Source organism: Zootoca vivipara, chromosome 2 (assembly GCF_963506605.1).
Source record: "Zootoca vivipara chromosome 2, rZooViv1.1, whole genome shotgun sequence".
NCBI classification, from domain to species: domain Eukaryota; kingdom Metazoa; phylum Chordata; class Lepidosauria; order Squamata; family Lacertidae; genus Zootoca; species Zootoca vivipara.
This window is the reverse complement of record NC_083277.1, coordinates 59,992,195-60,004,380: the sequence shown is the minus strand read 5'-3', so window position 1 is coordinate 60,004,380 and position 12,186 is coordinate 59,992,195. Positions and strand designations below refer to the sequence as shown.

The 12,186-nt window shown below is 41.1% G+C and overlaps 1 protein-coding gene across 2 annotated transcripts; it reads right to left on the bottom strand.

The window, feature by feature from the left end:
- Positions 1-6,248: 6,248 nt before the first annotated feature.
- On the bottom strand, positions 6,249-8,996 carry MED7 (mediator complex subunit 7). Of its 2 annotated transcripts, none has more exons than XM_035108044.2 (2): positions 8,892-8,996; positions 6,249-7,215 (listed from the first exon to the last, which is right to left on the bottom strand). In XM_035108044.2, the coding sequence occupies exon 2, from the start codon at positions 7,196-7,198 to the stop codon at positions 6,506-6,508; it is 693 nt and encodes a 230-aa protein (XP_034963935.1). In that variant the 5' UTR covers positions 7,199-7,215; positions 8,892-8,996; the 3' UTR covers positions 6,249-6,505. The 2 variants fall into 2 exon arrangements, with proteins under 2 accessions (XP_034963935.1, XP_034963936.1); XM_035108045.2 differs by having other exon boundaries at positions 8,860-8,943.
- Positions 8,997-12,186: the final 3,190 nt, after the last annotated feature.

The window sequence follows — 12,186 nt, the reverse complement described above, 5'->3', positions numbered from 1 at the left end:
GTGGACAGGACTTCTGTGCCTTTAATTGCCCTGCTCTCTTTTGAGTCTGGAAACCTTAAAGAGAAACCAGCAGACCCTTTGTTTAATTTCCAAGCAGGGCAATTAAAGGCACAGAAGTCCTGTCGACTATTGAGTCTGGCAACCATAGCTGCCAAGTTTTCGCTTTTCTCGCGAGGAAGCCTATTCAGCATAAGGGAAAATCCCTGTAAAAAAAGGGATAACTTGGCAGCTATGCTGGCAACCCTAGTGAGGTCAGCGCAGTTCAAATGCTCCAGCAGAAGCAGCCAATTGGGTCTGCCAGTGTGTTTGCATGGCAACAACCTCCCCGTGTTAAGCAGCAGTGACGCTACTGTTTGAAGGTCAGGTAAGCACCACTGTGAGCAGCTGTCTGCTGCCGCCTATTTTGTGCCTTAATCTTGCCAACATCTTGAGTTTTATAATGCATACAGCTGCATCAACTTCAAATGATAAAATTCAAAAAAACTGCACCAGACTCCCCAGATGGTATTATTTGTGGATGTTATGACACCCACTGGGTGGTATTCAACTAAATTTTATTCAGAGTAGAGCCATTTAAATGAATGGAACTAATTTAGTTGTGTTGATTAATTTAAACAGGTCTCCCTCTAAGTTAAAGTTGAACACCACCCATGGAGTTGGCTCCAGGCTAAGTTAATTGAGCTTAAGTTCCAATCACTTAAATGAGGCAAGTTAGTCCCTGTGGTCTAAACCATAGAGCCCAGGGCTTGCTGATCAGAAGGTCGGTGGTTTGAATCCCCGCAACAGGGTGAGCTCCTGTTGCTCAGTCCCAGCTCCTGCTAATCTAGCAGTTCGAAAGCATGTCAAAGTGCAAGTAGATAAATAGGTACTGCTCCGGCGGGAAGGTAAACGGTGTTTCTGTGCACTGCTCTGGTTTTGCCAGAAGCAGCTTAGTCATGCTGGCCACATGACCCGGAAGCTGTCTGTGGACAAATGCCAGCTCCCTCGGCCTATAGAGCGAGATGAGTGCCACAACTCCAGAGTCGTCCACGACTGGACCTAATGGACAGGGGTACCTTTGCCTTTACTCATTATTTTAATATAAGTTCCATTGAAATCAATGGGATTTAATTTTGGTTACTACTAGCAACCAAAGTCATGGCACTCTAGTGCGTGTGCACAATAAAATCCAATGCACGTTGTTGTTGTTTAGTCGTGTCTGACTCTCCGTGACCCCATGGACCAGAGAACGCCAGGCACTCCTGTCTTGCACTGCCTCCCGCAGTTTGGTCAAACTCATGTTCGTAGCTTCGAGAACACTGTCCAACCATCTTGTCCTCTGTCGTCCCCTTCTCCTAGTGCCCTCAATCTTTCCCAACATCAGGGTCTTTTCCAGGGAGTCTTCTCTTCTCATGAGGTGGCCAAAGTATTGGAGCCTCAGCTTCACGATCTGTCCTTCCAGTGAGCAATCCAATGCACAATAAATGTTTATTTCTGAACATGAAGCTGAATGCCTTAAAGAACTCCAAAGCCTTATTTTGATTGACTACTGGGGTTTGCATGAGCAACCATAAATAAATATTGCACTCAATTCAGATAATATTGAGAGGATAGCTAATGAAGATATGCTTTTCTCAGCGAAACAGCACCACCAATTTTTATTAGTGCACAACAACTTTCTTAATGATTTAGTTTCAGATTAACATAAATTGTTTATAGCAATGCCACCAGCAATAGATCCCTCCCCAACCCCCAGGAGACAGCCCTTGTTAAAATCCATAAGTTCAATAAATAATGAATGCAATGTACTGAATAATATATTGGTAATTTCAGCATAATAATTGCTTTTCTTAACCAAGGAGAAACGAAAAAGTAGCATCTTACTTTGCAAGAGAAGAAAACAGCAATTCATCTCATTATTCCTTCAACTCAATAAGGAGTTTAACCCATACCCAGTGCACAAACCTAGCGTGGACAGTCACAAGCCAGTCCTCACAAAACAGCCCTGTACCATTGCTGTTTGTTTCAGTCTAGCTTTTTGAGCCTGCTGAAACCACATCCTCTATGAAACAGAAAAAAGGAACCTGTCCATTGCTGATTTCAAGAATAGACTGGTATTTATATTCTTGCTGATTCAACCCTTGACATTTTCCCTAGCCAAGACATACATAATTATTATTTATTTACTGATTAAATACATTTTGTTTTGAATTTGTATTTTGCCCTTCATTCCAAAGTGCAAATATATCACATAGGACACTGGGTTGAGGAACCCATGGCCCTCTCAGTGTTTTTGGATTCCAACTTATCTCACCCCTAGCCAAAATTCATAGCTCTTCCTTCTATAATTTTGCTTTTAATTTGGTTGGTACCTGTCCTAAGGCCACATGGGTACGTGGGAATTAAATACAAAACAATAACACCCAGAGATGGTGGACAAAAGAGGCATGGCAGTCCAGCTAACTGTGGTCCAGACCAGTGGCTTTGAAGCTGATGCTCCATCATCAATTTATTTTGTTCTTTTTTATATAAAAAAGAGTCCTTTTAAATGTTCCCACTTTCTCAGGAGCTTATGAAGAGCCTGTTTATCAGCAGGTATGCAGGAAGTCGACTGGGGATCCCTGTAGGATTCAGTGTCCCCCAAGCTAACTGGCTCCCCTGCCTTGAAGGGAGACATGCAAACTATGCACAAGTTAATTTGTTTTATTTATTTAATTTTCAAAATTGCCATCTCCTAATCACATGGAAGAGGTTTTCTTTAATTTCCTAGTTATAGTCATGGTTTTCGATCCCAGAATCCAGTGAATGGGAAGCAACTGTGTCAGGACAAGTGTGGAGAAGCACAGAATTTGTCACCAGACCCTCTACCCACTGGCAAAAGCAATTGTTGGCCAAGAAACTATTTCCAGGAGACACTTAGTATCAGGATTAGTCCCTGCTGAGGCTGCGTCACATCTGCCTATGTAGCTACAGCTACCCAGGGCACTACCCTCAAACCAGCACACCTTGATGCTGGAGAACAACACATTGACATTAGGAAGAACTTCCTGACAGTAAGAGCTGTTTGGCAGTGGAATTTGCTGCCAAGGAGCATGGTGGAGTCTCCTTCTTTGGAGGTTTTTAAGCAGAGGCTTGACAGGCATATGTCAAGAATGCTTTGATGGTGTTTCCTGCTTGGCAGGGGGTTGGACTGGATGGCCCTTGTGGTCTCTTCCAACTCTATGATTCTATGATGCTGGAGAAAGGAGGAAATTAACCCAAGATTTGTGCTTCCAGCATGGAGCAACACTTCTTTGGGGTGGATCAAGGACAAGGGCTCACCCCATTTTGTTTTATTGGGCATTTTGTTGTATCAAAATCTTATTTTCTTGTTTTCTCTGGAGCACTTCCCTGGTGAGAGACTGCAGTAGTGACTGAGAAAAGAAGTTTCATGCCACTCAAGTGAGAAGCCTTTTTCACACAAAACTGTGGTGCTTCCTGGGTGGAAAATGAGATGAAGCATTTTTTCTGTTGCAGGCGAGAGCTGGGGTGGTGGGGGCTAAGCCTCACATTGTTACATACTACGTCTCCCAGTTTGATGTTTCTTGGCATTGATTGGCAGGCAACCTATTTGTAATGAACAGCTGGTTGTGTGAGTCTATTTCAGTATGCCTCTGCAAAGTGTAGGATATTGCGACCAGTTTTCCATGTATTGGCAATCTCACAATTTGATTACTGCAATATGCTCTATGTGGGTAATCCTTGAGGTTGGTCCAGAGACTGCAACTGCTGCAGAATGTGGCAGCTAGGCTGCTTATGGGACAGACTACAATCAGCCTTGCTTGTGGGATTTGCACCGATTACCGATCTACTACTAGACCAAGTTCAAGGTGTTGGTGCTAGCATATAAGGCCCTATACAGCTCATGGCCAGGCTACTTGAGACCACCTTATCCCTTATATAGGTATGTACTGTGCAGTAATAGATTCCTGTGGCCTGCAGGAAACGTTGTCCTGCAAGTTCCAAAGAAAATATTCTGCAAGCTCCAGCAGAAAAATATGTTTATGCCAACAAGCTAGATAAATGGGTATTTGCCATGAGTTGCCTACCATGCAGTGTTATAAATTTATCTGCTTTTTATGTGTTTTTAAACCGGTTTTTTATTGTACATGACCTTGAGATGATTGTGTAAGTTAATAAATTAATGATGAAAATAACGAATAATTCACCTGGGTTTTATAACCATGTTTTAGAAAGTATCTCTTTTACACATTTGAAAGTCCCAATTGAACAGGAGTTACTTTTGAATAGAAATACACACTCAGCGTAGTGAGCTATGCCATGGCACTAACTGCACGATTACAGGACTAAATATTTATTTATTACATTTGTATCCTGCCTCAGAGAAGTCAGCATTACAAGGTACCGTACTTGCAATCCACCCGATTTTCAAAAAATTATCGCAAGATAGATAAATGCTACTGGATAGAAAAATGTGCTTTAGTTGGGAAATTATTTCTACAAACAAATCTAGATCTACTTAAATTATTTCATCTCATTTGCTATGGCTGGGCATCACTAAAAGTGCACTGCAATATTAGCATCAAGCACACTTCTCTGAGCACCAGGAACAATCTGGGAAGCAAGAACCATGACATGCAACAGATATAAGACATCCCAAGAATGACCATGCTTTTCAGCCATTTCCTGAAGAAAAGGAAAAGAACTACTTTTCCTACAGCTGATTTAAAGTGTTTGCATCTAAGGCTGTAGTTTTCACCCTGCTTTTAAGTGTCACTGTGCTATTACTCCAAAGCACAGAAACATATTTATTTTATTACATTTAAATACCACCTTTATCTTCCAAGAATCTAAAGGTGGTGTACAGGGTTCTTTCTTGTACTTGGTGTACGAAACTAGTTTACTCATGTCCCTAATGCACGATATGACTAAATATATTCTTTATGAAGGCAGCAACATAGCATGTCATGGCAAAACCACAACTAAGATGTTTCTTCACTTTTTTAAATAAATGTGGGTAGAATAATATTGTACTTATGAGGAAAATACGGTAATCCTAATTTGCAAGTTAGGTGCTGCCCCCTTTTGCCAACTCACAGGAAAAACACTGCAAGTATGATTGAGCCCTTAATGTCACAAGAATGACCACTAAAAAAGACCTGCCATACACAGTGAAGTTGGTAGGAATGTTTAATGCAGGCATCCCCAAACTTCGGCCCTCCAGATGTTTTGGCCTACAACTCCCATGATCCCTAGCTAAGAGGACCAGTGGTCAGGGATGATGGGAATTGTAGTCTAAAACATCTGGAGGGCCGAAGTTTGGGGATGCCTGGTTTAATGCATGCACACTCCTGTTTCATTCCTGAGGTAAAGAAACAATGTTTCAAAAAATCTATTTAAAATAGAACACACTGATCCAAATAATCTAATTTAGAGGAAGGGGGGAAAATTACATAGGAAGTTCATTGGCAGGAGAGCCAGTAGCCATTGTGTGGAAGTGGAACTCCAGCTGCTGATTTTTATGCAGAACCCCCCTCCCCCCAGTACCAACATTGGGTTGCCATTCATTTTGGGTTGGTGGTTCTACTTCTAAGTTTCTACCTCCACTCTTATCTTTCCTGAATTGTATCCATTGCAGCATTGGGCTATCCAATATTCTAAAAACCTCTTGACCCACTGCTGCTCCAGTGTGTTGGGGGACCCTCTAGAGCAGCATAGGATATTGTGCAAAGGGCTGCAGTGGGTGCAAGGGCAGAATTGGTGGGGGGCCAGGAGATACAAGTGTAAGTGCTTTCTGCTATTGGAACCATCACTGGATACAAACCACTGTGATTAACAACTGTAGTTAACTTCACTGGTCCCTGAGCAAGTTGTGAGGCACTTGCTTCACATGTCATGATCATGGGGCCCATCATGCAAGATGCAACATTTAGTGACAAACAGAAGTATTTTTAGAAGTACATTCATCTCAACAGACAGGAAACATTTAGGTATTTATTTGTGTGTGTGTGTTTTTTTAAAAAAAGTTTGTGTTAAACCAAAAGCAGTTACTTCAATTCATGAACTAAAATTCAGAAAGGAAATTCTTGGATGCTTCTTTGCTCATATTTAACATAACATTGTTTGCAACAGTCTAGCAATATTGTACGTAGAATATTTATTTTACTCTGACTGAAACAAAGCACCACCAGAGTACAGAACTTGCCACTCACAATCAGGAAATGAGTCATCAGCGGAATCTTGGCAGTAACAAATGACAAAAGCGATGCTTTCCAGAATAAAGCCATCTATCGGTTTTACTTTTATTTAAAGACAAGTAGCCAAAAACATAGTGCACACTGAAATACTATAAAAATAAATCAGAGTTCATTGTCTTTTACAGACCATGTTCCATGATTGCTCATTAAGTATCACTATCAAAAGGCAGCATAGAAGAAAATCTCAAACTCTACTGAGCTCTTCAGCATCAGTTTTATTTTCACTCCCAATAACTTTTATTAACTCAAAATAAGTCTCTAAAGAGTCTTTATGTCATTTCATCAATAATGCCACACATGTTTGCATCTTTATCCAAAACCTGATCCTTCTTGAGGTTAGAGCTTGCTCTCTGCTGGTCATTCTGTCCAATGCAACTGAGACTGTCTTCATGGTCCATGGGTTCAGTTTTTATCCTCATCCCTCCATCTGAGTGAGGCAAGTCATCTGGCAGAGAGGCCAAGCAGTTCTGGATCATTTCAATAACTCGTTCCAAATGCTTCTGGAACCTCTCTGCCGTTTCCAAACGCTGACGTTTCTGCACTTCCATCATGACTCTCAATGTCTCCCTGGCTTGGTGGGGTCGATATTCATTTATAAGATGATGCACATGAACAAAAAGCAGTTTTAAGTCTTCCAGTTTCTCCTCTCGCTTTATGCTGCCTGGGCTCCTTATCAATATATCCAAAAGGTCCAAGAAGTTGATCAGGATAGACATGTTGAGTTTCCTCAGTTCTTTCTTATGGTCAAACTGCATGGGATGTAATCGCTCAATGCCTTGGCTTTCCAATGGTCGAATAATTAGTTCATCACACTGAAACTGGTTTCCAAACATCATGTAGCTATCTTTAATTGGTGGTGGTGGCTTCGGGGTGATACCTTTACGGATATTTTCATCTGTATATTCTTTAATATACTGCATTGGAGGTGCAGGAAGGGCACTCACTTGCTGAGGTTCACCCATCGTGGAAGATCAAATCACTAAAGTAATGAACAATTATTTAGAATATTAGTTTTAGAGCAACAAAAAAAACAACCCCTACAATATTTTAATACCAGTAATTAGAGAGAACAGTATTTATAAAGTAGAAGTGAATGGTTTGTTGAATTTTTCCTTTTAGGCCTGCTATGGGAGAAAAATTACCAAGAAAAATATTTACTAGCTACTTAGTTGGGCTCCTTTGTGAATGTTTCACAACAAACATTACTGAGAATTTAAAATAAAATGAAACATTGACAGAAATTGTAATTTGTGCTACATTTAACAAAGCAGAGGCAGCAACTATTCAGCAGTATTTCAGAACCAGAACTCGTTTCAGGAAGCACCTTAAATTACATGGACACCACAGCTTGCATTACATAAATCCATGTATTTTGCAACCGTGCTGTGAATTTAGAGTGCAATCTTATATACACACTTACTCAGAAGTATTATTATTTATTTAGTAAATTTATCAGGCACTTTTTCTTGCCAAAGACAACTCAAAACAAAAGCTCACATAGCTACATTAAAATAAAAAATACATTAAAATATTATATTAAAAATACATTATAGCCCCACCCCATGCTAAGAGGCCACAGACAGAATCCAATGGCTTCTTTGAAGAGGAAAGTTTTTGCTTGGTGCCTGAAGATATAAGGGACTTAATGGGATTTACTCCCAGGTAAATGTTTAAATAGCATTGTTTCCAACTCACGGATCACAGTCACCTCGCTTACTTCTTCCTGATCCAAAACAATTCCTCCCAGTAACAAACACTACTATTATTATTTATTAAATTGATATACTGCCCTTCATCCAAGTACTACAAAGCAGTTTACAGTATAAAAATAAATATTGGTTGTGAGTTCTGGAAGAGCTACTCCCTTCCTTCCTGGCCTGAGAGGGTGGAGCCCTGACTGACTGCAAAAGCCGAGGTATCTGAACAGACCATTGTGTTGGACTAATTTTTAGGGGCTCTGGTCAAAAAAAAATTGTTGCACATTTAAATCTTTCATGACTTAATGTAGAAATTGTCTATTTTGGTTGTAGTCTTTTGGATATGTTTTGATTTATTTACAGCTACTTCTGCTACGTTTGCGATTATGTACACCTTTTCCTGCCGTAAGCTGCCTTGAACATGGTTTTAACCATGGAAAGGCGGCATACAAACAAAATGACGACAAAAATATGTAACATCGTAACAATCATCAGAAGCACACACACAAAATTGGAACGCCCATAGATTGCTTAATTAGCCAGAGGCCTGGGAGAAGGGGAATGTTTTCACCTGGCGCCTAAAGATAACCGGACTCGACTTTTCTAGACTGTAAGGATTTAACGTATTTGTATTTAATATATTTTTAATTATAATGTATTTTTTAAATGTAATATGGGAGGCTGAGTCGACCTAAGTGTGTTTTCACTGTCGTGAAATAAATAAAGAAGTCTCTTCTGAAGATCCCTTCCAGCTCAAATAGCTTTAGATTCTCACCCTGTGGCGAAGCGAACCAGGTGGGCGAACATTTTTAGAGACGGGCAAACAAGAGCTTTTGAAACGGCGGGCAAATGGCGGTTCAAAATCAAAATGAACCCCGCCCCCTGCAACATCCCCCCCCCCGACACTTTAGGAACCCTGGCCCTACCTGATTCTGCAGGTACAAATCGGGCAACTCACCTGGTCTCCCTCCGCAGCTGCCGCCTCCTTTCCTGCTTTGCCTCCCTCCACTTCTTCCCTCCCCGCAACTACCGGCACAGACCCATTTCCGGCGTCCTGCCTCCCTATTGGCTTACGCGTCGGGACGACGGGCAGGGGAAAAAAGGCGGGTGGGGGGAGAGACGGAGGGCGGGAACAACAGCCGTAGACTTAACCGCGGGCGGGCGGGGTGAAAGATTTGCTTTCTGATTGGCTGCTCTTGATATCCAACGAGGTTTCGTCATCCTCTTTGCCATAGATATTAGAACGCGGAACCTCCTAGACTGGCCATTCTTCCACGCACAGGACTTCCTGGTTACTTTGTGATTCTGGTCTCATCATGGAAGGGGTGAGATCGCAATACAGTAGAAGCTCAGAGGAGACCATGCAAAAAATGTGATTCACCACCATTTCTCCTACAGCTGTGATTAGATGGCGCTGCGCGTTTTCCCCTGCAGCACAAAAACCAAAGAAAGCATTCTGTAGGAAACATCTTACATTGCTGATACGGCTGTTTCTGCAATTTCTTACTTTCCCTTCACCATAAGATCCCAGGGTGGGCTACAGGAATAAAAAAGTGTTTCTCAACCTTTTTTGGGCCACGGCACACTTGTTCCGTGAAAAAAATCACGAGGCACACCACCATTAAAAAAGTTTTAAAAAGTTTAAAAATTTAACTCTGTGCCGCCCTATATTATAATTATGACTGTAAGAAACACTTGCCAGGCTCGTTTGCACTGAGCTTTGGGAAAGAGGAGGAGAAATATTGCTTTCCGGCGGGTGAGTGTTGTTTATTGGCGGCCGCCAGGCATGTGACAATGCAAATCGCCCTTCTCGTCGCCGCACGTCGCGGCACACCAGCCAGCGTCTCGCAGCACACTAGTGTGCCGCGGAACAGTGGTTGAGAAACGCTGATTTAAAATACTATATTAAAAACAAATTACGATCTCATGAATAGAATGGGTTCTAATATATGCTTTTTGGGTAAAAAAATAAATGAGGTTCTGTTCTGGTAATAAAAGTGCCGTTGGCAAAAGGAGGGAGAAAGTGGCAATAGAGAGTTGATGAGCACGGACACCAAAATACCCTGGCAATTGTCAAAGCTCGGTAAAGGGGTGTGTCTTCAACACAAGCTACAGAAAACTGGGGGGAGGGAATTCCACAATTTAGAAACTGCCACAGAGAATGCTCTCTTCCAGGCCCACCAAAGTGGCTCCCTCTGCTGATGATAACACCAGAGTGGGTCTGTGGGCTTTCAGATACCTGGGGGCCTATGTGCTGTCGGGTTTCCACTGGTCCACACTGGTTTTGCATAATAGTCCTTGGAACGAAACAGAACAGGAGTAGGGAAACTTCTCCAGCCTAATAAGAAGCTAAAGCAGCCAAATGGCAGAGTTAAATATGTCCCAGGGGCCAAATGAGCAGGCTACATGGGGCCACATCAGGCCCATGGTCTGGAGATTCTCCATCCCTTCTATAGAACATAAGAATATATTTTCTGTTTCTAACACAATGCAAAGGAGCTGGGAATTTGCATACATCATGTATAAACCAACAGTGTAATAAAAGCAGAGTCATGTCTCAGGATGTACAGCAGAAAATCTACAGCCAAATGTTTACAAGTGAAGAATTAATTCTGGTAGGTGATATCGTCTTACGTTAATATAAGATACAGCACTTAAATTACATTTGTCTTTGTGTTATGCCTCTCTTAGGCAGTAGGGAGCAGCAGTGATATTGTCTTGAAAGGAATACAAACATTGTCTTTATTATTTTAGTTTTGTGAAATTCTTATATGGAAAGCACTGAAAACGTTAAAATACTTTTTGGAATAAAAAATGGTGCAAACCTCAATGGCGGTGTATTTTTCATGTTCTTTGTACTTGGTTTTTTGTGCCTGGTGAGGCAAAAAGCAGTCTCTGACAGTGATTTAGGTGTGAGAAATAACAAGGGAAGGGATAAAAAAACCTCACTCTGGGTTCTGCTTCTCAGATCAAATTAGTAACACCCTTTCGCTGCTTTGAAATAAAAGTAGAGTGCTGTTGTGCTCATGCACTGTGTGTGGGCTTCCCGTGGTTATCTGGTCGCCACTGTGTGAACTAGATGGACTTTGGTTTCATCTAACAAGGGCTCATTGTCTGTACTTATTAACAGTGCAAATCAATACATTTCTGCTCATTGAATTCAACTGACCTTATTCCTAGGGAATTTTTGTATAGTATTACAGCCCTAATTACAAATCTCCCATGTCTTGTAATTTTTTAATTTAATTGTTTATTTATTGCAGTGCATGCATATATATAATCTAAAAACAAAAACTTAAAATAGACACATTCTCACAGGTGATTTCACGGTTGCCAGAAGAAGAAGAAGAAGGCGAAGAAGAAGAGTTTGGATTTGATATCCCGCTTTATCACTACCCGAAGGAGTCTCAAAGCGGCTAACATTCTTCTTTCCCTTCCTCCCCCACAACAAACACTCTGTGAGGTGAGTTTGGCTGAGAGACTTCAAAGAAGTGTGACTAGCCCAAGGTCACCCAGCAGCTGCATGTGGAGGGTCGGAGACTCGAACCCAGTTCACCAGATTACGAGTCTACTGCTCTTAACCACTACACCACACTGGCAGTATCTTTCAGTTATCAAATGTCTGACAAACAGAAATGTTTTTAAATTCCTCCTGAAGTTAATAATGAGGGAAAGATATGCTCCTCACCAAGGCAGGCATCCTATGAATGGGGAACCACTTCCAAGAAGGCCCTATCATGGGTCAGTGCCATAATCCAGTGATAAAATACAATATGCAATAAGGGTCCCTATATATCAAACACAATCAGCAATAAGATGATGGTGGTTGATTTATATACAGCCATAATGGCTTCTAAGCAGTTTCCAAGCAAAAATTCATTTAAAAATCCATACGTAATAACAATACACGTGAAAAAAATTCCATCAAAACATTAAAAAATGTATTTCAAATTAAAAAACACATAAACATAAGACAATTAGCAATAATGCTATAGAACTGGCTATATATCTGTTTTGAACTTTTCCAAATATGTCCCATTTAGTCTTAAGCTCTTGGGAAAGGTTTTCTAAACAATCTTATTTGGGTTATATTGAGAAGTTAGGCCATACCTGATACAAAAATTAATAAATATCAGATGCCAGCAAGACATGCAAGTTTAAAGGGCTGTCTATGGAAACAACAGACCTATCGGCTACTTAAATAGTGGATGTGGACTTCATCAGACCTAATGTTTGTGTTTTACACATCCATT

Coding starts and splice junctions, on each gene's coding strand:
- MED7 (XM_035108044.2), bottom strand. CDS start 7,198: ATGGGTGAACCTCAGCAAGTGAGTGCCCTTCCTGCACCTCCAATGCAG.